Source organism: Electrophorus electricus, chromosome 23 (genome assembly GCF_013358815.1).
Source record: "Electrophorus electricus isolate fEleEle1 chromosome 23, fEleEle1.pri, whole genome shotgun sequence".
NCBI lineage: Eukaryota > Metazoa > Chordata > Actinopteri > Gymnotiformes > Gymnotidae > Electrophorus > Electrophorus electricus.
Genome location: NC_049557.1, coordinates 10,869,950 through 10,897,900, shown reverse-complemented (window position 1 = coordinate 10,897,900; position 27,951 = coordinate 10,869,950). Strand labels below are relative to the sequence as shown.

General features: G+C 45.8%; 2 protein-coding genes across 5 annotated transcripts; one reads left to right on the top strand and one right to left on the bottom strand.

Annotated features, from left to right (window-relative positions):
* Window positions 1-45: 45 nt before the first annotated feature.
* Window positions 46-12,708, bottom strand: ssbp3b (single stranded DNA binding protein 3b). Of its 3 annotated transcripts, XM_027025262.2 has the most exons (18): window positions 12,544-12,708; window positions 11,753-11,825; window positions 11,538-11,599; window positions 11,372-11,456; window positions 7,754-7,843; window positions 6,838-6,909; window positions 6,425-6,484; window positions 4,291-4,351; window positions 3,930-3,988; window positions 3,611-3,675; window positions 3,462-3,510; window positions 3,231-3,266; window positions 2,892-2,946; window positions 2,733-2,800; window positions 2,321-2,393; window positions 2,035-2,063; window positions 1,654-1,749; window positions 46-1,334 (listed from the first exon to the last, which is right to left on the bottom strand). In XM_027025262.2, exons 1-18 carry the CDS (start codon window positions 12,597-12,599, stop codon window positions 1,302-1,304), a joined length of 1,122 nt encoding a protein of 373 aa, XP_026881063.1. In that variant the 5' UTR covers window positions 12,600-12,708; the 3' UTR covers window positions 46-1,301. The 3 variants fall into 3 exon arrangements, 2 of the variants coding, with proteins under 2 accessions (XP_026881063.1, XP_026881064.1); XM_027025263.2 differs by lacking the exon at window positions 6,838-6,909; XR_003411667.2 differs by lacking the exons at window positions 46-1,334; window positions 1,654-1,749 and having other exon boundaries at window positions 2,044-2,063; window positions 3,231-3,330.
* A 1,003-nt stretch (window positions 12,709-13,711) lies between these two features.
* Window positions 13,712-27,932, top strand: acot11b (acyl-CoA thioesterase 11b). 2 transcript variants are annotated; one of them, XM_027025258.2, is made up of 16 exons: window positions 13,712-13,831; window positions 15,470-15,719; window positions 16,232-16,301; window positions 16,395-16,455; window positions 16,911-17,012; window positions 17,289-17,418; window positions 18,328-18,484; window positions 18,992-19,111; window positions 23,182-23,320; window positions 23,729-23,784; window positions 24,224-24,290; window positions 24,648-24,731; window positions 24,973-25,106; window positions 25,493-25,624; window positions 25,932-26,055; window positions 26,463-27,932. In XM_027025258.2, exons 2-16 carry the CDS (start codon window positions 15,530-15,532, stop codon window positions 26,655-26,657), a joined length of 1,761 nt encoding a protein of 586 aa, XP_026881059.2. In that variant the 5' UTR covers window positions 13,712-13,831; window positions 15,470-15,529; the 3' UTR covers window positions 26,658-27,932. The 2 variants fall into 2 exon arrangements, with proteins under 2 accessions (XP_026881059.2, XP_026881060.2); XM_027025259.2 differs by lacking the exons at window positions 25,932-26,055; window positions 26,463-27,932 and having other exon boundaries at window positions 24,973-25,050; window positions 25,493-25,586.
* The last annotated feature ends 19 nt before the right edge of the window (window positions 27,933-27,951 follow it).

The following is a 27,951-nucleotide window of genomic DNA, read 5'->3' as shown; positions in this document are numbered from 1 at the left end:
ACGCAACTTTTACACCCATGAAAACAAGAGGCCAAAACACCCAGAAAGGAGCCAAATAATTTAGTTGTCAATATATAAACAAGCATTTTTGCCCAAAGTATGATGTACAAGCTAACAAAAGCAGTGTAAAACAAACAACTCCTAAACGTAGAACCATTACCAAAGGTCTGTATAAATAGAATAACTTACGATTCTATTGGTACTATGAGTGTGTGGTAGCGTTCGACTGGAGCCCAACACAGAAACCATGTGAACACACACTACTGCATCTGTTTCACATCAGCACCTTCCTTCGGGGGTGAAGCTACAACATGAAATCACAGGCCTTCCAAACCCAAAACAAAAAACAACCCAAAACTAAAAACTGAGGCACATGGTAGTGAAAGGGGGGAGAAGTCGTCATGGGAACAGTTCACCAGCACAGATCATCATCAGCATAACAAGTAATGGATGCTACAGATGGCCATACGCGTCAGGGGGAAGAGCTGGACAGAGATGCAGGGTTGGAGGAGGCGGAATCGGGATTCCTCAGGCTCCACCAATCAAAAGGTAGTACAATCGGCAGGGTCCGCCTCTGATCGGACCAATCAGAGAGTCACTGAGGAAGGATTGGAGACAGCAGTCCAAGAGCATCAAAATGGAATCAGTGCAGGGACAAGATGACGGCGTCCTCCCCGTCCTCGGCGGGAGACATCAGACCGAACGCAGTTATTCCTTGGAAGCAGCTACTTATTAATACTGGGGGGAGGAGAGAAACAATAATAACAACGACGAAAAAGTACGACAGAGTGTAAAGACGTAAATGTCCCTTCAGAAAAGCCGTGTCACTGGAGACGAGAAAATAGACACTTAACAGGCAAGAGAAAAAAGAAAAAAAAAAAAGACCAGCGGGGCGAAGTCCAGGGCCACGCTCGAGAGTTCAGCCTGGAGGGTCGAGAACAGGTGGACAGGAAGTGAACGATGGGTTTCTCTGAGGCTGCAGCGGCTACACATCCTGGGCTCATAACCAAAAGATGCTCCTTCTTTTCTAAAGCCAAACTTTTCAGGAGAAAGAGGAAAGAAAAACTGTTCCAAGAGATTTATGTCACATTTAGATCAGCTGACTGATCTGGGCGGGAGGGGCTTATCAATAAAAAGTAATAATAATTATTAATAAAAAATAAAAAGTGATATTGCAGGAGACCAGCGGTGAAAGCAGAGGCAGGTACGCGCGGCCCCCACATCCTGTACATGTTCCCCGTGTCTCTCTGTAACGATTGGCCAGTGGCAAGTCCCGCCCCCCTGGGAATCACGATCAGATATCAGACACTCATGGTCATGGAGGGAGAGTATTGCTGGAGAGAGAGAGAGAGAGAGAGAGAGAGAGAGAGAGAGAGAGAGAGAGAGAGAGAGAGAGTTGCAACCCAAGGCAATAACACCATACAAGCTTTTCTGTATAGAATGGCCAAAATTATAATCAAACCAGGAAACACCAGGTCAGCGGGTAACTTGCACACCAGGTAACAGAGACACAAGGTCAGGGGGTAACCCAGAGTAAGGGTGAAGAGCCACTGAGATCCGCATGCAACAGCACAAACAGAGCTGCGTCTGGGCCTGGCCCAGCTCGGCCGTCTCCCCATGCACTGCAGGAGATAACAGGTAGGGGGCACTCACATTCTCATTCTGGAAGGAGTGAAGGTAGCCACCAGCATCATCGTCCCGTGGGGGCCCCAGGTTGTTGGTCAGGTTACTCATATTGTTGGGGGAGTTCTGCAAATACCACAGGGCCAGCAACATTGATCAATGGGGGGGGGGGGGGGGGGGGTGGGGTGTGTAGAGGGAGATAGAGAGACAGGATGCCAGCAAAACACTTCTCAAAGAGAATCATCGATAAACCATAACAATCCCGCATTACTGTGTTAATGGTGGCTTAAGTTTCCCTTTGTGAAATGGTGGATGTACATTTTCAAATAACGGAACGACTACGTCAGTGTGAAGTGTTTCAGGAAAAGCACTGAGTAACAGAAACGTGGCGGGGGTGCGGGGTTTAGACACCTTTGGAAGCCCCTCCAGATCTCCAGAACCTAAAACAGCAGCAAAACAACTAATTATTATGTATACATATTACCCACAATGCAGCATTTTTTTCAGATCCAATTTTTTTTTAATGCATCAAACAAATATCCCACGATAAAGTGGAGGCTCAAAACAACACCAAACAGACATTTTCTTGAAATACTACTGTTTTTTCTTGATTCTGGACAGCACGAACAAACACACATACACGCGCGCACACAGATACATGCACAGACAGATGGAATGGTGTTGAAAAAAACTTCACCTCCATTCATATGCATTGGGTCCATTCCTGCCATGGCCCCTAGGGGGCCCTCTGAGCCTGGACCTATGGGGAACTACACATGCAGGAGAGAAGAACAGGCACACATCACTAAGAGCCAAATATATAGAACACAGTGACTGACACACAGACACACACACACACACACACACACCCTCTGCAATTTTTTCTACGCCTCTCTCCAACACAGTCTATCTCCCCCCCCCAGGGGGGCTCCAGACCTGTGTGTTGCAGGAATTGCCTTTTTTAAGTGGTTGATTCGCCCGATTTAGCTCATCATCTATTTAAAAGTAAGTGTGTGTGTGTGTGTGTGTGTGTGTGTGTGTGGAAAGGCCATCGCAGCGCTCCACACGGAGGCACAGGTGGAGCTGACGGATGAGCAGGCCTCACTCACGTTAGTCCGTCCTCCTCCACCTCCTGAGTTCATCATGGTGTACAGGTTCTCGCTGGAGTTGTTGGAGTCTGAAAGCAGGAAACAGAAGAGAATCAGGAGAGCAGTTCCTCTGGCCTCCACCAGGGGCACCGGTCATAGCCGAGCTTTGGGCTCACGCACCTGCAGGGCTGGGGACGATTCCGGGCGTGCCAGGGGGACCGCCCCCCTGTGGACCCTACAGGGAATAGCATGGGGTTACGACAGTACCTCCAGCCCCCTGCAGTTCTTACACCACCCTTAACCCACGCACTGCCAAATCCTTCTCATAGACTCACAGCTAACAAGGTGGAGAGAATTTAAAATCTTCCAGTAACCTCTGAACCTATCAATAGCATGAGATCCTCTCTGTGTAGCCAATCAGAAATGTGGAAATTTGAGCGGTCGCAAAAACACATGATAAAGGAAATGGAAATGACAATCAAGATCGACCAGCAGGGGGCAGTAAAGCCCTGTACTTACGCCATATGCTCCAGGAGAGGGCGAGGAATAGGGCATCTGAGGGTATCGCACGCACGCACGCACACACACACAGTAAGCTTTTACGACATCCTAAGAGCTCCTGATATCAGAGTGCAGCAGTATGTTATGTTTAGGAATATTAAAATACATAACAGATATAGTAATATCAGAAATGGGTCTGACAATACAAACGCACTCACGTTGTTGGTCTAAAAGTACAAACACACTCACGTTGTTGGCGTTTGGGTTTGGCCAAGGTGGTCTTCCATTTCCAGGACCCCTGAAACACAACGACATTCCTGAACAATGATCTCCCCGTTCATTCATTTTCCAAGATTACGGCAGTGGTCTCGAAGCTGAGGAGGGAAGATCATGCTTACATAGCGACTCCTGGCATTCCCGGGCCCATCGAGTTGTGTGGGGGTCTCATCCCGCTCCCAAAGTTCTGCAACGGCAATTCATATCAGTCAACTGAAGTGGCAGTCGGAACGTGTGAAAGAACGCAAGAACACTGCGATTGTGTGTGTGAGACGAACGAATGCTCCGTGCTCAGACACAGAGCCCGTCCCGGCCACGCCTGCGCTGGGAGCCAGGACAGAACAAAGCAAAAACAGTGAACCCACCCCTGACCCCGCCCTAGTCCCGCCCCCAGCCCACACCACGAGGGTTCCAGAGGCAGATGGAAGAACAGAGGGTTACCTGCGGCCCAGGGCCCATGGGAGCCATCCCTCTGGGAATATTCATCCTCTGCATTGGTCCTACAGAAGCACAAAAAGAGAAGACGGTAAAAAGTTCCTGAAGAGCCACAAATTCTGATCAGGCCTTAAAGACACCTGGTCCTTAGATTAGACTGATCAGAGGTGCACCAGAAGTACACAAGCCTGGATCTTGTGAACTGTTGATCAGGTACACAAGCCTGGACCTTAATTTCAAAATCCAGTCTGGGATTTTTGTAACTAAATGTATGTCACAGAACACAGGTACTCAAATCAGTGCAAATCAGTCCATCACATACGCCAGTTCTCGGATGTGAGGGAGTGAGCCGAGACCTCCCACTCACCCTGTAGCCTGGGGTCCATGTTTGGCAGCATTGGCTGGGCTGCAGGAACTCCCCCTGGTGGCTGGGGAAAGAAGTGAGACCAGTTTGGACCTTTTTAGTTTGGCTTGTTGTAGGAGGACATGGTACATGTGGCATTTTTCAAAAATCTAACCACACAACATGCCAATGACACGTTCTATACAACTTTCAATAAATATTAAAAAAAAAAAGAGCTGATGAGCCTTTAATATATTATTATATTATTATATTTTACACAGGTGAAGAGCCTTTAATATATTATTATATTATTATATATTACACAGGTGAAGAGCCTTTAATATATTATATATTACACAGGTGAAGAGCCTTTAATATATTATTATATTATTATATATTACACAGGTGAAGAGCCTTTAATACATTATTATATATTACACAGGTGAAGAGCCTTTAATATATTATTATATTATTATATTTTACACAGGTGAAGAGCCTTTAATATATTATTATATATTACACAGGTGAAGAGCCTTTAATATATTATTATATTATTATATATTACACAGGTGAAGAGCCTTTAATATATTATTATATTATTATATTTTACACAGGTGAAGAGCCTTTAATATATTATTATATATTACACAGGTGAAGAGCCTTTAATATATTATTATATTATTATATATTACACAGGTGAAGAGCCTTTAATATATTATTATATTATTATATATTACACAGGTGAAGAGCCTTTAATATATTAATATATTATTATATATTACACAGGTGAAGAGCCTTTAATATATTATTATATATTACACAGGTGAAGAGCCTTTAATATATTATTATATTATTATATATTACACAGGTGAAGAGCCTTTAATATATTATTATATATTACACAGATGAAGAGCCTTTAATATATTAATATATTATTATATATTACACAGGTGAAGAGCCTTTAATATATTATTATATTTTACACAGGTGAAGAGCCTTTAATATATTATTATATTATTATATATTACACAGGTGAAGAGCCTTTAATATATTATTATATATTACACAGGTGAAGAGCCTTTAATATATTATTATATATTACACAGGTGAAGAGCCTTTAATATATTATTATATTATTATATATTACACAGGTGAAGAGCCTTTAATATATTATTATATATTACACTGGTGAAGAGCCTTTAATATATTAATATATTATTATATATTACACTGGTGAAGAGCCTTTAATATATTATTATATATTACACAGGTGAAGAGCCTTTAATATATTATTATATTTTACACAGGTGAAGAGCCTTTAATATATTATTATATATTACACAGATGAAGAGCCTTTAATATATTAATATATTATTATATATTACACAGGTGAAGAGCCTTTAATATATTAATATATTATTATATATTACACAGGTGAAGAGCCTTTAATATATTAATATATTATTATATATTACACAGGTGAAGAGCCTTTAATATATTATTATATATTACACTGGTGAAGAGCCTTTAATATATTATTATATTATTATATATTACACAGGTGAAGAGCCTTTAATATATTAATATATTATTATATATTACACAGGTGAAGAGCCTTTAATATATTATATATTACACTGGTGAAGAGCCTTTAATATATTAATATATTACACAGGTGAAGAGCCTTTAATATATTAATATATTATTATATATTACACAGGTGAAGAGCCTTTAATATATTATTATATATTACACTGGTGAAGAGCCTTTAATATATTATTATATTATTATATATTACACTGGTGAGCAGCCTTTAATATATTATTATATATTACACTGGTGAGCAGCCTTTAATATATTATTATATTATTATATATTACACTGGTGAGCAGCCTTTAATATATTATTATATTATTATATATTACACTGGTGAGCAGCCTTTAATATATTATTATATTATACAGTATATTATATTATGCTACTGAAGGCCTTCATTATTTGGACCAGGTGTGTTGGATCAGGTTGAGAGCTAAACCGTGAAGGGTGATGTCTAGGAACAGAGTTCACCAGCGCTCAGGTACGCAGGTTTGGTTTAGGAGTTTATGGAGTATGTATATGGTGTCAGTGAAGGAGGTGTGTCTCTGCTGTGATGGGTTACCTGGTTGCCCATTCTGATTGGTGGCCTTGGGCCTCCTCCAAAACGAGGGGACATGAAAGGCTGCGATGTAAAACACTTCATTACAATCTTCAAACTCACATCACCCTGATTTGGTGAACAGCAGTACACGGCAGGAAAATCCCACCCTCGGACACTCTGGAGAAACTCCAGGCCAGGTTCACTGTCATCTCCGGCTAGGACACGGCTGGGAAACGAGAAACTCACGCCCAGATCGGGAGCGGGTGCACAGACGGGAGGAGGAGCAAACAGAAGAGCCAGGAAGCAGAGAAGGCTGAGGTCAGCTGGGGGAGGGGTGTGTTGGGGGGACGGCGCGTGTGCTTTGGGTGGGAGGGCGCATGTGCTGGGTGTGTGCTGGGGGGAGACCGCGTGCGGTTTAAGTGTAGAACTGCTACCTGTCCGTGGGGTCCCATCATGCTGTTAGGAGGAGGCTGAGCATGAGGAGAGGACTGTGAGCCAGGAGGGCCCTGAGAGAGAGAGAGAGAGAGAGAGAGAGCAGACAGACAGACAGACAGACAGAGCAAGACAGAGAGACAGAGCGAGAGACAGAGAGAGCGTGTAAGGGAGATAAGCAGAGGGGGAGAGAAAGAAAAAGATGTTTGTGAGCATGAGGAAAAGAGAGATATATTGTGAAGGCAATAGAGTGTGTGTGTGAGGTGAAAAATGTTTATATATATGAGAGAGAGAGAGAGAGAGAGAGAGAGAGAGAGAGAGAGAGAGAGGCAGACGGAGGGAGAGGAGGATGGGAGGCGTTAGACTATTTAAAGAACTGGAGCGTGAGAGCACAAAACTGCAGAAAACCAGAGTTACTAGGCACTGAGCCAGTTAAACACCACTAGCAGTTAAACACCACTAGCAGTTAAACACCTCTAGCAGTTAAACACCTCTAGCAGTTAAACACCTCTAGCAGTTAAACACCTATCAGAGCAGAACAGGTGGAGTAAGGCTGTGAGACGGAGGGCTCTGGGTGTAGCAAACAGGAAAAAGCCCAAAAACACCAGCAGACACTAAAGCACAGAGATGCCGGAGCTGAACAGAGCTTGACTGTGGGGTCAGCTGGGTGTGCACCAGTGCTATGACCACAGTCCTCACACTCTGACCAGCCCACAGGTAGAAAGTAAAGTTGCATTTTTAGCATATTCCAAAAGTTGCTTGTGGAAGAAAAAAAAAGAAAATAAGAGAAGTGTGCCTGGATGTTTTCCAGCAGTGCAGAGGGAAGGTCAAAAGGGTCAAAGGAACAGAAGGACACGCCCACCAGGTAAGGCCATGACCAGAAGGACACGCCCACAGGAAAAGGCCAGAGCATCTAACCTGGAAGAAGCCAGGTGGCATGGGTCCGCTAGGAAGCCCCTCCCCCGGGGGCATGTTCCCCATCACTGGACTCGGCGCTGCTGCCGCACTCTGTGGGAAGAGCAAGAAAGTGCCCACTTTACACACACACACACACACACACACACACACACACACACACACACACACTACACAACATACTACACCATTACATAACACACTACACAACATACTACAACACCGTTATACAACACACATTACACAACAGCGTTACATTACACACTACAACACTTACACAACACCCGCATTACACCGTTACACAACACACGCATTACACCGTTACACAACACACGCATTACACCCACGTCACTTAAAACACGCCACATCATGCCATCAGCATCCACACTATACAACACCTGCGCCACACTGACAACACACATGTAAATACAGTTACACAACACTCACCACACCATTAAACAAGAAAACAGTAACAGTCTTTCATTACAGCGACATCAACAACAACAATAATAATCTAATTTTACATTTTTCAAACATTTCATATACATGACCATGATTTTTAAAATCTGAGCCCTTTTTCCAGGGTTAACACAGCTGCCAATCACACAGTTCTGTTATCCTGCCAAACAAAACAAGAACACACACCAATATAGTCATTTGAACTTTAATATTCTACCAATACTGAAATATCATGAGATGGAACTTCTTTTTTTGAATTTCAGCCCCCAGCAGTTCACACCACATCTCCCAGCACAGACCTGGGGTCAGTTCTGATCCTGACGCAGTTCTGTGCTCTTTCACACAGCGTCTCCCAGCACAGACCTGGGGTCAGTTCTGCTGTTCCTAACACCTCAGTTAACGCGGGATGTGTCTTTGTGGCGAGGACAGCCTCCCACAGGCTGTGTGAAATACCACAGGCAGGGGACGGGAGACAATACACAGGGGACATGCTCCACCCCAGCCACACACTGCCCTGAACACAGCTAGAATACCACACACCAATAGAACAGGCACTGGTAACCAACGGCAACGCTCACATACACACAGACCCACCTGAACACACCTAAATACACCCAGTGCTCAGAAACAGACAGTTTAAACACACTTACACCAGTGTTCAGGAAGCTTAAAACACAGCTAATCAACAACAGCCCAGAGATCCTCCTGACCGTAGTTACCAAGACCAGGGCTTCAAAACACACAGATTAAACACCACTATAGTGCTTCCAGACACAGTTAACACAAGGGTGTCTAGTTACAGACACCTCCACCTGAACACACCAGTACAGGAGAGCCCGTGTTTCTCTGCAATCCTACCCAGAGGCTCCTGTTCACTGTATACTGTTATTACACTTCGCCCACTGATTCTCTGGTCTACTGTTACACCACGTCCGCTGCTGTACCCGTCCACACCCGGTGCGCTACGCAGACATCGGGTGCGTCAGCGACCTGTGCCGTGGTCTCCCACACGCTGGTGTTTCCTGGCTTTTTTAGCCCAGTAAAAAGCAGCAGACAGACACAGACAGACTGGCCTGCTCAAACCCAGTCCCATGCACCAGGGGCCGGGGCCCAAAGCCTCTGCTGCCCTGCTCAGCGCACCCATCCACAGAGATGTCACACAGTGGATGCTCCCTAGGAGTCTGACCTCTGACCTTGGTGTTGCTAGTACCTTACTCCACCTGCTCTACCAGGTGAGCTACAGAACTAAACCCCCCGTTTCTCAAACAGGGAAGTAACCTCCCAGGACCCAACGATACCCAACATCTACTGCACACGTGGCTCAGATAAACTGTTCAGTAAGAGAAGAGATGAGGAACACTTTTAGTCGTGAATATTGGTTTGTGTTATTTAGGTCATGCAAAGACATGCGTCCGCTTGCTTTTCATATCCACAATCTGTTTCACACACACACACCCCCCCTCTCCTGTGTGTTTGTCCACGGGCTTCCTGACAGCCATCAATCACTCCCAAGCTCCACACACTGCAGCCCCAGGGGGAGGGTCCCTGGCGCACAGCAGAAACACAGCACGGCTTCTGTTTAAAACAGTCTGCATCCACCGACACGGGCAGCTAAAACCCAACCCCCCCACCACCTCTCCTCTCAGCCCCCCCCCCTCACTCTCTCTCCATCCCCCTTCAACCCCCCCCCACCCCCCACCCCCAGAGAACATGGAGACTGAACCCAGGAAGCACGGTCGCCACCACGGCCGGGAACAAAGACAGGCACAGACAAGCATAACACAGTCATCTCCACCCGGCCTTACCTGCTGAGCCTTCTCCACACTGCACCCTCAAAACCAAAGTCATCCTCAGGGACTTCCACACACACACACACACACACACACACACACACACACACACACACTACACCCTCCGACAGACGCTGATCAACCCACGTGATGAGAGCAGCCAGCAGTCTGGACACACCTCAGTCAATCATGAGCGCACACTGATTACATAAGATCACATTTTCCTGAAAGATTTACCAGAGTGACAGGGGCCGAGTGGTGTGAGGGACCAGGCAGCAACTGCTCCCCTGCCCCACACTCTACACTCACTATACACCGGAGGCCAGCACAGAGGCCATCTTACATAGTCTACACATCTGTTGTTTAGTCAACCATGTAACATACATAAACACACCACAAATGTGATGTTAACTCTGGCCACTCTCAAATATCGTGCTGGAGTTACCAACACAGCAGTTCCATTACACAACACCCAGTCTCCAATGTGGGCGTAAGGACAAACTTTAAGTCAATACTTAATCGACTGTCCTGGGTTTCACCACATACCAGCAGGTACTGTAGAAATATTTCAATATGACGTTGCAACCTCATGACTGGACAGATGTTTATGAGATCAAGACCGTGACCATCATAAGATAACTGACTGAAAAAGTGAGGAAAATAAGCACTTCCAGGAACTCAAGAACACCGTCAGCCATGCTCTGGGATGTTGCGCTGCGCTCTGGTGATTTCTATGATCTGAACACCAGCAGTAACGGAGACAGCCTGCTCTGAAAGGACGTGTCTGAGCATCAGCATACAGCACAGTGCCTGGTCTCGCGCTGGAGACAGACCTGCTGGAGACAGACCTCCGGTGTCCCCCATCCCAGTCACTCCCACAGGGATGAATGTCTCTCAGTTCACTCAGCCTCTCTACTGACCTCCTCACACACATCACACAAGAGACACTTCTGATGGTGCAAGATCACCAAACAGTGCGTTCTGAACGGCTGGCGTCCTGTGACCCGGAGCAAGGCCCAGGGTTAGCTGGAGACCGAGCTCTTAAGAGTGAACGTGTCTGAACGCCCCAGCGGAGGTGAGAGGACGCCAGGACAGCAGCACTCTGGACGATAGGTCTCAGAAATGCTCACATTCTGTAGTGTTAATGCAAGACTGGCCTTTGAGAAAAAATATTTAAAAAGGCAGCAGAAATATCAAACTCACAATTTGTTAGCAGGTCTTTGCACATTGTGTACAGTATATTGAACAGAAAACTGCACCAGCGAAGGAGCAGCCTTTTCAATATAAGGGTGCATACAACCGTTCACGATCACCCGTGTACTCGCTCTAGATCGGGGCGAACCGCAGCAAGAAGACCGACATTGCCACTCACGTAGTCATGGAACGCCTTGGCCTCGCTCGAGTGTTCGCACGAGTCCCGTCTCTCGGGGGCAGCACAGTACAAATCCCAGAACACGCTGTGAAACACAAACACACCATCGGGTCAGCGGTTTACACTGCCAACATCTCCACACCACCATCAACAAGCCGGGCCTTACCACCACCAGGAGTGCAGGAACCCCGGGGGATCTCCTAGAGTAATGTTCTTTTCCCATCGAATCTGGAGGGAGGGAAATCAAACGTGGGGAAAAGGGTTTAGTGTGCGCTGAGAGGAGCTCCCAGCATGCACCGGGGCTGCAGGCCTGCTGCTCACAGCGCAGGACGCAGGAACCGTATGCAAATGTTGATCCCGCTCTGGAATCAAGACTCTCACCTCTGACAGGAAGGTCTGGGCAGACTTCTGTGCACCAATGTGTAGCAAATATTCGTAAACATACAGAGCCAGCCTGCATCACAGCAAAACAAACAAAAACAGGAAGAAAAACAGCAAAATAGAATTATGCACGTAAGTAGTAGGAAGAGAGGATAAAGTATATCGTATCGTATTTACTGAAAGGAGGGATCATAACTGTGGAGAACTGTGGGCTACCTCACCCATACAAACATGGGCGGAAAAAAAGAGAGGTAGCCTTCTCTATTTACTGTTACAGGCAAACAAATAAATAAATAACCAAGAAAATGAACACACAAAAAACCCCAAAACCCACATAAATCGTGTGTAGAACAGTGTATTGATAGCGCGCTGGAAAAAGCCAGGCTCTGCCTCGCCTGTGCAGCGATCAAAAACTAAAGCACAATAGACAGGACCCACTCCCTCTCGCTCGCGCTCGCTCGCGTCCAAAGACGGGCGTCTGAGGCACAATGTAGCGCGCATCTGGCTCGCGGGCTCCGCTCCAAACCTAGCCGACTCACGCGACTGCGAGCGGGCTCCGGAGCGAGCGATGCGTTCTGCAGCGCATTACGGACGACGAGCTCGCGAAGCCCGTGCGCCGCCCGGAGAGCCCAGAATGGCGTGCGCGTACTTTCGGTTCAGCGCTCCCAGGCTCGCGTATACCGGAGGGCTCGCGTGCAGCCGTGCCTATGCGCTCGCTCTAACAATAGGCTACGTCGAAGGCACAGAAACACGGCGGAAAGCACGACGGTACAGGGGACAGAAAGCCTTACTTTTCCCGGGCCTGGCCGTCCGACGGCACCACGGAGCTCTTGCCTTTTGGAAACATGGTTTGATACACGGGAGAGTCGCCCGCGTTCCCTTTTCCTCTATTTTCAACAATTCATCTGTCAGGGATCCCGACTGCACGCACACCCAAACGCACGAACACGCGCACAACCAACCCTGACTGTCGCGAGCGGGGAGGGTTTGACTGACAAGGGCGGAGACCAATAGGAAGCCGGGAAAGGCTATTACGTCACGGCAAGCGCTGACGTTTTCTGAGCGGCCGAGTAGTGTCTTTTTTTCTAGCTTTTTGCAATTATTTTAAAGATACTTTGATGGAAGGTATTACGTTACAGCTTTTCAACATTTTAAGTTTTAACTTGCACTAACTGAATAAAACGAGGAAACGCTGAGGACTGATTGATGCGAGTTTTTTTTTTTTCTAAAATATTATATATTATATTAACGCCAAGTAATCAGTGCATGGTACAATAGTCACAATAGTCCAAATCTCAAATAGCCGAATTTCATTTGAAGTCATGAGGACAGGAAGCGTTTAAAACTGGGTGGGGCTTTTTTTTCAGATTAACTCGGTTTTTATTTTACTGTTACTTTGAGAAGAGACATTTATTAACTTTGTTCACCAAAGGAAATTACGGGGAAAGAGCCTATCTGAAGTGGGCTGTGAAAATGCCTCGTGGGCTCTGCCTCCACAATACAGGTCAAATAAGCAAACCTACAGCCGCGATCCGTGCTGTCCTGAACGGTGTCTTAGCCCACCTGGACTGGCAGCTGGACTTAACCACCCCCCAGTCACGGCTGACCTTACATAAAGGTCTCACGGACGAAACTACCTGAACATTTATTTACGCTTTAACACTAAAGAATACCGTATTTATTTAAACCCGCAGCAGATGGCTGCGTCTGGACTGAGACACTATAGGGATTCTAACTGCTATAACCTTGCTTTTCAAAGTGAACTAACAGTAGCCGCAAAGTCTTCAGGACGTCCAGCTCTCCAGCCCCTCGCGCGGTCCACCTTAATACGTTTCTGGGCGTCACTCCAACCTCGAGCTCCTCGTGCAGGCTGCGGGCATGTCATGTCCTAGCGCGCGAGGGGGGGGGGGGGGGGGGGGGGGGGGGGGGGGGGGGGGGGGGGGGGGGGGGGGGGGGGGGGGTGGCTGTTGGCTTTTGGAGCGAGACAGTGCCATTATCGTCCTCCACAGATTCAGTAAATACGTGCACTACCGCATTCTGTCGCGCAGATGTGATTTGCATAAACGGTGTTCAACACACGTAAGTCTGTGTTTTACTGTTCTGAGCGGGACTTTCTTTAAATGGACAGGATGTGCGCAGTCGGCGACCTACAAACACGTTTGGGTTATAGGCCTACTCTCGATTACAAACCAGTGCGAATTATTTTTCTACATTTATAAAATGTATGGGAAATCAGAACCTATGCATATGTTATATGTTTGAACTTCTGTTTGTTGAGTTTTGGCGTGTCACATATTGCACCCTTGGCTAGAAAGCTGGCGTTAGGGTGGATTGCATTTCAAATAGCTTTTATTAATGTTATCGTGACTTATTCAGTCGATGAGTATATTTAACACTATATAGAGCCAACACGACATCATCAGCTTTTCAGCTTGCTTACCATCTGAGAAATCCGCGCAGGCTATGGTTCTGTCACGCGCAAGCTTTGGCCGTTCAGAGTTGCACAGGCAAGTGACCACTCCGTGTGCTGGACTGGATTGTTTTCGCAAACTAATCGGCCACAGTTTCCAGGCCACATCTTAGGCGCCTGTAAATCTTAAATGCTTTTACTGAAGGTCAAATGTTGTAGAAAATGTAAAATGAAGTTTATTGTCTTTTTGTATCCTATACGCTGTTCAAACGAAAAGTTTATGATTGACGCACTGACAATGAGCACATATTAAACTAAACCGTCTGTTTAGAGCGCGTTATATCTAATGCTTGTTTACTATGCAAATGAAATTAGGGACCAGTCCACCACATTGTGACGTCAAACGTGACCCTTTACGATCGAGTCTACGTCATATAATGTAATAGGTTCGTTACGCTGTTAAAATACCCCGAAATGCCCAGAACTAAGAAAGAGTAGTTGTAAAGGTAACCTTAGACGGCAAAATACATATCAGAACATTAAAGAAGAAAAAAATCAAAAATCCAGGTATTCATATTTAAAGTTACAAATGGAAATATGTATGTCCAGTCTTTTATAAAGGCATGTAGATTACTTAAGTATTTTGAGAATTCTGTGACAAAGTAAACCTGAGTGTGGAAACTTGCGTTTAAAGATCATAACCATATAATCACAGCATCATAACAAGTATAATCATAACCACACAGAGGCAGGCATGGAAGCTACCAGAGAACTGCAGTCACTGTGAGCTTTGCTTCGCTTTGAAAGAGCTCCGTAAACACTCTCCTTGACTGGACCATGTATTGTAGCTGAGGCCAAGTTGGTGTTTTGCTCTGAAGAGCCTAGCCACACACGCTAGATCTGGAGTCCACAGAACAGTATTCCTACCTTATAGTCCTGTGGCAAATGTAAGAAGGTAGCATTTAATCACGGAATCCCTACTCTAAGTGGTTATCGTGAAAGATTACTGTGCTTTAAGCAAACGGCTCACACAGTAATTCTTCCAGTACCAAATTAAGGCATAAAATACAACTTAATTTAGAGGTTTTATTCACTTATAGAGTGCTAAAAATGTCCTGACATCACCATACAGAGATTAGGTGGAGGGATGTCCTTTCAACACTAACAGCTCATGTGTAGTAGAATGATAATCTACCTCTGTACCTTAGAGCTATTATCATTCTTAATAATGGGATACTCCAGTTGAAAATCTTTTAAACTCAACACTGAGCCAGTGAGCCAACAAGCTTTCGTGGCCCTGTGTGCAGGAGAGGAGTCCCACAAGCCTCCTGCAGATCGCTCCCTTTCTGGTGTGGAGGGTGGTGGTCATGTCTGGAGAGGTTGGAGCTACAGTGGAGTGGGAGGAGCCACCGCTGATCCTCGATGGTGGGGAGGTGTACAGGAACCCTACAGAGGTGAAGATGAGTCAGATCGTCCTCCCCTGCCACGCCAACCACTGCGGTGAGCTCAGCATTGGCCAGCTGCTCAAGTGGATGGACTCCACCGCCTGCCTTTCAGGTGTGTGTGTGTGAGTGAAAATGATGGTGTAGTTTACGAAGCTCTGTAAGTAGGTTGTATTCCACTGTAGCAGTGTGGCGTTTGTGTGCAGCTCGTCTCCCAGTGGCAGGGACGAGAATGGCCTGAGTGTGAGGCTAACCCTGTCAGCTAGAAGGTCACACTCTTGGTATTTATATCAGAAGAGATTCTCTGGTGTGTTAGAGGTAGGGCTTTGACATGGCTCAGTTGTGGTATGGGGACTGAGCTGAGGGCGTGTGCTGGCGAATCAAACGCTCTACTGTGACACTCCAGAGAGTGTCCACACAGTGTCCACACAGTGTCCCCAGAGTGTCCCCAGAGTGTCCCCAGAGTGCTTCTTTCTGAATGACAGTGTGATTCTCAGCTCCAAAATTTTGTTTGTTGACATTACAGACCTCACAGATGTGTGACTGTAAACCTGCAGTGGATTTGTTTAGGTGTAAGTGTGTGTATGTGTGTGTGTGTGTGTGTGTGTTACTTCTGTTTGTTCACAGCTGAAAGGCATGCTGGGTGTTCCTGTGTCACAGCCTCTGTGGATGACATTCACTTTGAGCAGACCATAGGGTAATCAGACATGTCCTCAAAGAACACTTCCGCTCAGTTATGTGCAGTACTGACAGCAGTGGGTCCAACTGCCGTGTGTGTGTCTGTCCACAGGGTGGGACAGGTTGTCAGTATCAGAGCGAGAGTGAACCGAGCCTTCACATCCAGCATGGAGGTTTGGGACAGTTCACCAAAGATTGTATAATCACAAACCACTCTGCCCAGCACAGGACCCAGCACAGGACCCAGCACATGACCCAGCACACAACCCAGTACAGGACCCAATACACAGCCCAGCACACAATCCAGTACAGGACCCAATACACAGCCCAGCACACAATCCAGTACAGGACCCAATACACAGCCCAGCACACAATCCAGTACAGGACCCAATACACGGCCCAGTACATGACCCAGTAACATCTTTCATTTCAGTTGTACTGTTTCATTTAAGTCGTGCTGATGTGAATGATGTCTCTCTGTCTGCATCACTGACTTCTTTAGAATATAAATGGCCAAATCAGACCTGACAATGAGGGATGATTGTGTGTGTGTGTTTTACTCATTGTGATATGGGACAATGCTAAACACAATATCTTGTGTGTATCTGTGTGTGTTTGTTTTTCTCAGGTGGGCATTGTTGTGACCTGCGAGGACCTCTACAGTAGCAGGCAGTGGAGTGTGTGTCACGCCTTCTCTACCTTTGTGGCTCGACGCCCCGAGGCAGGAAAGGTACAACACATCTGCCTAAATAACAGACTAACACAGGGGCTGCGAAGAGCTCACAGAAACGCAGACGCGACAGGACGAGCTCGTCCACGATTTACACCTCCAATCTGGCTGAAAATCAGCTAATGCAGATCACGACCTCTCGTTACCTGCAAAGTGATATCCAGCACTGAAAGACCTCCAGTGCTTACCTGGGTCAAAATAAAACCCCATAATAGAGGTTAATTTAATGCTGGTGATTGTGTGTGTGTGTGTGTGTGTGTGTGTGTGTGTGTGCAGCTGAAGCAGGTGATTCCACACACCCAGGCAGAGCAAATAGAGTACAGCCTGGCAGCAGAACGCAGGAGAATGAGGCTGATCCATGCAGAGATCATAAAAGATCTCCTCACAAACTGCCCCTCTCAGCCAGGTGAGATCAGACATCACCTGCTCATAAACTGCCCCTCTCACCTAGGTGAGATCAGACATCATCTCCTCACAAACTGCCCCTCTCAGCCAGGTGAGATCAGACATCACCTGCTCATAAACTGCCCCTCTCACCTAGGTGAGATCAGACATCATCTCCTCACAAACTGCCCCTCTCAGCCAGGTGAGATCAGACTTCACCTCCTCACAAACTGCCCCTCTCAGCCAGGTGAGATCAGACTTCACCTCCTCACAAACTGCCCCTTTCAGCCAGGTGAGATCAGATAACACCCCCTCACAAACTGCCCCTCTCAGCCAGGTGAGATCAGACATCACCTCCTCACAAACTGCCACTCTCAGCCAGGTGAGATCAGACATAGCCAGCTCTACAACAAGTCTTCTAAGACAGCTGAGATCAGCACTTGCAGCTCTACTCTCACATATGAGATCAGACAGCACTCAAACAATGCAGCCACAATTCCTACAGAAGCACCATTCTCTGATTAATATATGAAAATGGTAGAGGCTAATGCAAATTATTATTTGGAGATCTGACAGGTGTGCTTAGATGCTACACAGACCATCTCTGCTTGAGCTGTCAGAAGCAGGTGTGTTTGTTTACGTTCAGTAACGAGCGTACTCCTTACAGCCAGGCCCACCTCCCTTTTCACTTCCCAGCTGATCTCATCCTGTTTATTTGATATCTGTCCCAGATAGTTCGGCAAACATCTCCATAAATCAGCGTAATTATAGGCAATTCACTCCTCCGTGTCAATGCCGTATGGGGAAAGCCGAGCTGAAGTGGAGGGGATCAGACCCCACCGTTCACCACTCACAGGTGGCGGTCGCGGCGCGCGTTTCCGCTGCGCTGCGTTGCGGCAGCAACGTGTTGCCCTGTGTGTTTCCGTGGCAGCGGATGAGCACCTGCAGTGCTCAGAAGGCGTGCCGGCGGAGCGCACACGGGTGGAGAGTGTGGAGCTTGTCCTTCCGCCTCACACCAACCACCAGGTGAGCACGTTTGGTGGCCAGATCATGGCCTGGATGGAGAACGTGGCCACCATTTCAGCCAGGTAAGGCTCACCGCAGTCTGCCTTAACAAAGCATCTTTAACAAAACACCACCACCAAACTGATCTTAACAAAGCAACACTAACAAACTGACCTTAATGGCTACACCAGCCTAAACACAACACCAAACTGGCACAAAAAAAGCACACTCAAAAATCAGAGAAACATTTAAGAAGTAAATGTTTTAAGAAAGTAACTTAACACTGAATACTTTACTTGACCATGAAATGGTAAACATGTACAAATAGTTTGAATAAACTGGTGTGCACAGTGCTAGATAAGAAGATTGATTTATTGAAGAGAAATATAAGAGCTATGTAGCTATGAGACACTATCCTGCTTTGATTCTAGATGGGTTAGGCTAAATGTATCCTAAAGGAAACGAACACAGGGCATTAGAGTGGCATGTGTTACTCTGGAGTACGGCAGCAGCCATTCCCAGTATTCCCAATATTCTCAGCATTCCCAGTATTCTCAGCATTCCTCTGCTGCTATTGTTTTCATTCCCAGTCGCCTATGCAATGCTCACCCGACCCTGCGCAGCATAGACATGTTTCACTTCCGGGGCCCATCACACATGGGAGACCAACTGGTCCTGAAGGCCATCGTCAACAATGCATTCAGGAAAAGGTAAGAGTGTGCATGTGTGTGTGTGTGTGTGTGTGTGTGTGAGTGTTTAGGAGTGTTTGGATATGTAGGTGTTCCACTACAGAATGTAGGAGGGTGGGTGTGTTTACATGTGTTTGGATATGTGGGTGTTAAAATACAGCATGGAGGTGTGTGTGCCTGTGTGTGTGTGTGTGTGTGTGTGTGTGTGTTTGGATGTGTGCGTGTTCCACTACAGTATGGAGGTGGGTGTGTGTGAGTGTTTACATTTACATTTACGGCATTTAGCAGACGCTCTTATCCAGAGCGACTTACAAAAGTGCTTTGTCATTTACTCATAGAATATATCCAAGTACAGTATAGTAGGTTAGAATTAAACATACTATTGAATTAGAATACTGTAGAATACAGGGATGAATGCTGATACCTAGAAGTGCAAAATACATAAGGTCTATCTTAAACAGTGATAAGTGCTATAAACAATAAGTGCTAGAGTTTGTTAAAAAGCATAAATAATGCCCTACAATAAGTACTAAATTAGTCAGTCAATAAGGGAGCAGTGTCAGTTGTCCTTTAAATATTCCATGAATAGATGAGTCTTCAGTCTGCGTTTAAAGACTGCAAGGGACTCTGCTGTCCAAACAACAAGTGGGAGTTCATTCCACCATCTTGGAGCCAGGACAGAAAATAGTCTCGATGCTTATCGTCCATGAGACCTGAAGCAAGGTATTTCAAGCAGAGCCGTACTTGAGGTTCAAAGTACTCGAGGTACAGATCGGGCTTTGACCATTGACCTCATGTATGAAAGGGCTGGTCCATTTTTTGATTTGTAGGCAAGCATCAAGGTTTTAAATCTGATGTGTGCAGCTACAGGGAGCCAATGAGGGGAGCGCAGCAGTGGAGTAATGTGTGAACTTCGGAAGATTGAAGACCAGTCATGCTGCTGCATTCTGGACAAGCTGTAGATGTTTGATGGCTCTTAGAGGAAGACCAGCAAGTAGCGAGTTGCAGTAGTCTAGCTTTGAGATCACAAGAGACTGCACAACCACCTGGGTAGCTTCCTGCGAAAGAAAGGGTCGAATCCTTCGTATGTTACAAAGGAGGAATCTGCAAGACCAGGTTAGATTAGAAACATGAGCTGAGAACGACAACTGGTTGTCCAAAGTTACGCCCAGGCTACGGGCAGCTTCAGATGGTGATACCAGGGAGTTCTCAAAGGAAACAGTGAGGTCATGGTAAGGGTTGGGAGTACCTGGGATGAACAGAAGCTCAGTTTTACTGGTGTTGAGCTTCAAGTGGTGGGCTGTCATCCATGATGCGATGTCAGTCAAGCATGCCGAGATACGTCTGGAGACCTGGAAAAGAAAGAAATAATTGAGTGTTATCAGCATAGCAGTGGTAGGAGAAACCATGAGAAGATATTACATCACCAAGAGAACAAGTATACAAAGAGAAGAGAAAGGGGCCTAATACTGAGCCTTGTGGGACTCCAGTGGAGAGTCTACATGGTTTGCATGTGGATCCTCTCCATGTAACCCGATAGGACTGTCCATCCAGATAGGACTGAATCCATCTCCAAGCAGAGCCAGTCACACCAAGCCTGAAAAGAACAGAGAGAAGAATGTTGTGGGTCACTGTGTCAAAGGCTGCTGAAAGGTCTAGAAGAATCAAAACAGATGACTGTTTGGCAGCTTTAGCTGAAGTTTCTCAGTCACCGCTATGAGGGCCGTTTCTGTAGAATGTGCCGGTTTGTAGCCAGACTGATTGGGATCATGCAGCTGGTTCTGGGTGAGAAAAAGAGACAATTTATTATAAACTGCTCATTCAAGGGCTTTTGAGAGGAAAGAAAAATACCAGTCTGTAGTTGGTAACGCTGGAGCTGTCAAGTGTGGCCTTCTTGAGGATTGGTACCACCATGGCGGATTTGAATGCAGTAGGCACATATCCAGAAGATAAGGAGTTGTTGATGACAGAGATGAAAGTAAGCAGATCTCTTGCAATTGTCTGGAACAGAGCAGAAGGAATCAGATCCAGCGGACATGTAGTCGGATTGCTGGAAGTCAGTAGTTGAAGAATTTCATCTGAGGAGAGAGGAGAAAAATAAGTCAGAGAGTTGGATGTTGGGGAATGCACTTTGGTTGGAGGAGTGGGAACAGTGGAAAAGGACTGGTGGATTTCTGCAACCTCCTCCTCAAAGAAGGTGATAAAATCCTCTGGAGTAAGAAATGAGGAAGGAGGGGGAGGGGGAGGATTAAGGAGAGAAGAAAAAATAGTGAAGAGCTTGCGTGGATCAGATGCTGATGATTTGAAATTCTCTCTGTAGTAGGATGACTTTGTAGATGTTACTTCCAGTGAGAACTTGGAAAGGAGAGGCTTGTATGAGCTGAGGTCTGAATCTACGCGAGATTTCCTCCACCACCTCTCTGCAGTCCTTAGTTCTCTCCTGTAGCAGCGAAGTGTTTCTGTTAGCCAGGGGGCAGGCGGGGAGGACTTAGCAGGTCTAGAGGAGAGAGGGCACAGAAGATTCACTGATGAGGAGAGTGTAGAAATGAAAGTATTTGTAACTGTATCCAAAGAGAGAGAAGATAGAGAGTCAGGGTGAGGAAGGGTGGACACAATAGTAGAAGTAAGGGAAGAGGGAGTTATGGAGTGCAGATTGAGACAGAGGGAGGAGGAACATGTTTGGGAGGACTGGATGGAAAGAGAAGGAAGGGAGAGAGAGAAGGATAGAAAGTGATGGTCCGAGAGGTGGAGGGGGGTGACTGTGATGTCCGATGTGGTGTGGGTGAAGATCAGGTCCAGAACATTGCCCGCTTTGTGAGTCAGAGGAGAGTGGTTGAGGGTGAGGTGGAATGCTGTCAACAGCGGAAGGATGCAGGAGGAATGCAGCTTGTCTGATGGAAGGTTGAAGTCACCAAGGAGAATGAGTGGATTTCCTTCAATGGGGAAATCTAAGGAATCTAGTGATCTAGGGAACCTGGAGGGCAATAGATGGCAATGATAAGAAGTTTGGTGGGGAAAGACACTGTAATGGCATGAAATTCAAAAGAGGAGATGGAAAGAGTAGAGAAGGAAAGTGGAGTGCCACTCTCGTGACATTAGTAAACCTGTGCCACCACCCCTGCCGAGACACATCGGAGAATGAGTGAATGAAAAGGCAGAGGACAGGGCAGCCGGAGTCACTGAGACGCCTCGGAGAACGTGTGGATGAAAAGGCAGAGGACAGGGCAGCCGGAGTCACTGAGACGCCTCGGAGAACGTGTGGATGAAAAGGCAGAGGACAGGGCAGCCGGAGTCACTGAGACGCCTCGGAGAATGTGTGGATGAAAAGGCAGAGGACAGGGCAGCCGGAGTCACTGAGACGCCTCGGAGAATGTGTGGATGAAAAGGCAGAGGACAGGGCAGCCGGAGTCACCGCGTTCTCAGGGGAGATCCATGTTTCTGTTAGAGCCAGGAAGTGTAGGAAGCGTAGGGATGCTAATGCTGAGACGCCTCGGAGAACGTGTGGATGAAAAGGCAGAGGACAGGGCAGCCGGAGTCACCGCGTTCTCAGGGGTTCTCAGCACATTTCAGATGCTTGATTTGTGGATGTATGAGATAATATGAGAAGATACTTAGCTGAGTTTGTGAAGTCCTGTAGGTGAGATGTAGATGAACTGATTGAGAACACCACCAAACCTTATCCAGATGTTGATTACCGCTACAGGAGTTGTCCTAATTTAACTCGGTTCAATAAGGGCTGAGCCCGCCACTCAGTTCACACCTAACGTCAGGGTGAAACTACACCTGTAGTGATTACTGCTACCAAGCAACTAACAGCTAGGTTTAGACAACAAGCCTTGAGTTTCACAGAATCTAAGACAAAAGTAAGTGAACTCAGAGCCTACCTTAACCAACCAGATCATAATCCAACGAGACAAACACAAGCACACTTTTAGGTGTTTAGGTGTTTGGGTATGTGGGTGTTCCACTACAGTATGGAGGTGTGTGTGTGTGAGTGTTTAGGTGTTTGGGTATGTGGGTGTTCCACTACAGTATGGAGGTGTGTGTGTGTGAGTGTTTAGGTGTTTGGATATGTGCGTGTTCCACTACAGTATGGAGGTGGGTGTGTGTGCGGAGGCCTATCAGGGTGGAGAACCGCTACGACACATCAACAGTGCCTTCATGACTTTCGAGGTCCTAGACCACAACAAAGAGCCATGCACATTACCACGGATACGACCAGAGCCCATGGTGAGTATACCGGTATCGTTTGAGCTGCACGAATGTTGGTGGCAGCTTCTGAATCATGAGCAGAGAAACAGATCGGGCAAATACTGTACTGTTTAGACCAGATGTGACAGAGGGGTCATCGACCCTCGCCTGCAGATCTGCATTCCTTGGGCGGTCTGACTTTGGGGCTGGAAATAAACACTCTACAGAGAGAGTTTCTCAAGGGCAAAGGTTGATGATCACTGTGAGATGAAGGAATGACTGGCAGGTTACGTGTCCTGTGAAACATTAAAAAATCCTTGAGAATTGACAATAATTTTTACCTGCCATCTTACAGTGTGTTAAGTCTTTGTGATCTGGCACTGTATGTATGCACTGACCCGGAATTAGATCTGTATACGTTTTACCCGTGACCTCTGGTGTCTACAGGATGGTAGGAGGCGGTTTCAGGAGGCCATAGCCAGGAAGAAGATCCGCTTAGACAGGTTATGTAAAAGAGTTTACACAAGGAACAACACATTTCTTACATACATGAAACTGTACCGGAAATATCAGAGGTGAACACCACAGATACTTTTACAGGCAAAACTAGGCTTGAGTTTAGAAATCACAGTTTAGCCAGGTAATTACACTAGTGCAGCCACCACACGTGATTTTTTTGCACGTAAACACAAAGATCTCGCACAAGCCAGAGGTTGAAGGTAAAAGCAGAGTGCAACATAGTTCGTCTGTCCTTCTCTAACCCAAGATCTCACCGTACATTTACAGGGACTATATCACAGTGGAACAGTGACACAGACAATGAACTCATTCTTTCCGTTCTTGTTCTGTCATACTGCCAGTAAACACTGAACACACGTGGTAGCAACAGTTGTCTGCATGGCCCCCTCAACCCCAAACAGTCATGTGATTGTCCTGTTACAGGAAGTACATCATCTCTTGCAAGCAGAGTGAGGTTCCACTCTCAGTGCCATGGGACCCGACCAATCAGGTGTGTGTGCTCACACATGTCAACACGCAGCCAATCAGGTGTGTGTGCTCACATATGTCAACACGCAGCCAAACTACAGATGCTGTGTGAACACCTACCAGGATGTTACTGGCTCTCTAGGATAACGACATCTCCAGCCACACTGATCTCCACTGGGAGCTGACAGAATTTATTAAGCACGCTTATGGACACAAACATATGTTTGGACATTGAACAGCAGTAAATGATGCACCTGATCTCTAACTCTTAAACCTTTTGAGCTCTTGTGTGATAAATCTGAGACATGTGGTGCTGGTACCACTGTAGATGGTACCACACTGGCACAACTGTGGCTGAGTGAAAACATCTGTTCCCCAGATGTACCTCAGCTTCAATAACGTATCCGCACTGAAGATGCTTGCAGCACGGAACACCTGGGTCCTCACCTCGGAGAAGAAGAAGGTTTGAATTTCAGTCCAACCACATATAGTCCTGTTAAACTCTTCACACTTCACACTGAGCAACACATCACACAAGAACAATAATGTCAGATCTGCTTTAGAGCATTAAGGACAACCAAACTGCTGTCGTCTTTTTATTTTGTGATCCGTTTAAAGGGCTTAAAATAACTGCATATCCAGCACTCGTAGAGCAGAAACACAGCTGTGCCAAGTAAAGGGTGGGGACTTTCTGCTGTTCCCAGGTCAGTCTGTACACACTGGAGGAAAACCACATGCTGAGTTTCAAGGTGGAGACTCACGTTGCCGTGGGAGCAGAGAAGGTGTTTGTGCTTCTGTCAGACCTCAAATGCAGACACAAGTGGGACCCACATTACAAGTACGCACAAACAGATAGAAAACAGAAAGACAGGCTGGTAACAAAAAGGCAGTAGAGACTATATAATACACACACAGAATTAGTAAAAAAAACAAAAAACAAATCTAAAGATAACGAAAGCCTTGTCTTTACACATTTATCCAAAGCGACTTACAATTATGAGCAATTGAGGGTTAAGGGTTTTGCTCAGGGGCCCATCAGTGGCAACTTGGCAGTGGAGGGGCTTGAACCAATAACCTTCTGACCACTAATCAAGTACCATAAGCGCTGCTCTACCACTGCCTGTTAATTTGTTCTACAGTATCTCTTCTCTGTTTTGCATAATGGAAAACTAAATAGTTTAACATGTTTGTTTGTGGTGTTGCTACTAATGAATAATGTTTCAGAGAGTGTGAGGTGATCAGCCATGTAGACGGAGATGACACCATTTACCGCGTTGTTACGCCTTCTGTTAGCAAAGGAGGCAAGGTGCAGGACTTCATCCTCCTGGCCTCCAGGAGGCGCCCTTGTGATTCTGGGTAAGTGCGTCAGCGACAAACATTACGATTGTAGCTCATAACGGAACCATCCTGTTTAATCTAGATTTTCTAGAATTAAAACAAAATGTAAAAACAGTTACTCTGTTTTTATAAGATGTATGTCAGAATGTTATGATCTGCCTATATCCTATACCTCTAATTGTTCCAATAGGAACATGATCTTTATATTTTTATGAAAAAAAGAAGACGTTGACTGGGGGGGGGGGGGGGGGGGAGCGAAGTGCATCACCATCCAATACAGGATGAAAGATGATCCTTTTCTTAAGAGCCTTTCTGTCCCTCACAGGGACCCTTACTGGATTGCCCTTTGCTCCGTGAGTCTGCCGGCATATCCGCCCACGGCGGACTACAACAGGGGGGAGGTGCTTTGTGCGGGCTTTAGTGTAGAGGAAGAGGCCACCCACACCAAGGTACCCCTCCCACCACGGGCTTCTGTACACTCCCACAGCATTCTTCACAGTTACTGGTGTACTGGTCATGTTATACAGGTTACGGGTGTACTGGGGTGTGTGTGTGTGTGTGTGTGTGTGTGTGTGTGTGTGTGTGTGTGTAGAGGTGTATTTGTGAAGATTTTCTGATTAACTGCACCCACTAACTGTACCAAACACCAACTCATAACTCTAGGGAAGTCCAGGATTTTTTAATCATACAACATAAGTTGTGTTTCAAAAAATCCTGTTCAAACCAGTCAAGTAGTAACTTCTTTTTGACTGAAGTGTATAATAAAACATACACTCACTGACAAAGCATGTTCACATGTATAAGGCTTACCCAAGCTTTGCTTGGTTGTGCGTGTGTGTGTGTGTGTGTGTATCAGCTTTCCTACTACAACCAAGCCACTCCAGGTGTCCTGCCATACATCTCCACTGACATCGCTGGGCTTTCCTCCAGGATCTACTCTGCTTTTACGTCCTGCAGGACGTTCCTGGAAGAGAATGAGGACAGTGTGACCTCAGCGACCTCAGGGGCCCCAGCAACCCTGGGGGGACATGTCACTGGGAAACCGCTTTAAGGAGAAAAACACGTTCCTTCATGGGTTTTCCATAATGCATGATAGTGCTCAGTGGAGTTTATGTAGACACAGAGAAGAAGCTTCTTTTGAAATAAATACATGCCTGCCCCTTGAAATTGAATGTGCGCAGTTATGAAAAATGTGTAAAACGAATGACAGGGTCATTCATTGCTACAAAAGAAACAAACATCTGAGGGGAACACATCAAGTGTGTTTTTGTACTATGATAAACACACAACTCTCCATCAGTACTAACGTCCTCCACAGCCACGCAGCCTGGATCCCAAGGCATTTGAAAAATGACCCAGACTCTCACGCTCATGGACAGAGTGTCACCTGCTGGACAGAAACTGTGTTGACTTGGAGCTGGGGATGGAGAAAGGTGTGGTTGGATGGTTCTGGGTGGTGTTAGAGAGCAAAAGTGTTGACCTCTTCAGTTCCTGCTCCAGTGAGCTGAGTGCATTGGGTCATCTCAAGCAACAGCTAGCTGCGATCCTGTAGCAGCTTAAGACTGGGGTGCGGCACGCTGCCGTGTCACGCTGATCTGATGCGTGTGTATACAGTGCTGGACTATACCGCACCACTGTGGGTGGGGGATTGCTACTTTCAGTCAGGAAACCCCAGCACCTCTTCTCAAGGTTTCACAATTACTGTGAAAGATTCTAGTGCAGATAGAAAGTGCGCAAATGTGCACATATGATAAAGTTACTCTGAACGGTACCAGTCATTGTAAAGATTTTGACATTATTTTGGTAATTACTGTAAATATCAATTAAACTTACATCATATTACAATACAAATAATCATAATTTAGTAAGAAGTGATTCCTATTTATTAAGGAAAAATCAAAATAGGAATTTTAAAAAGTTTGGAAAAACTTCATATATATAGTATTTGTGCAATATGCAACTTATTCTCAGTGTTAGGAAGGTGGTTCTTTATTTATAAACCATACTGCACTACAGTTACCATGGGGAATGAATGCAGGAATGCTAACCCCACTGGCCAAGGCGCACACCAACTAGGAGTAGTTTGGTTTGGTTTGGTTTTGCTACTGTTTGATTATTTTCTACCTCGTGATATGAAGTTTCCTTTTTCTTTTTGACTGCCAATTAATAACTGAATCTGGATGTTATAGCTAAAGAAAATAATATGATGCATAGTTATGATTTATTCATATGAATAACAACTTTGAGATGAATTGCAGTTATTCATATTTAAAACATTACAGAAATTTGGCATAATTTATTTAAATACAATAAAGCATCCAAAAAACATTTTGGTTTCTACTGAT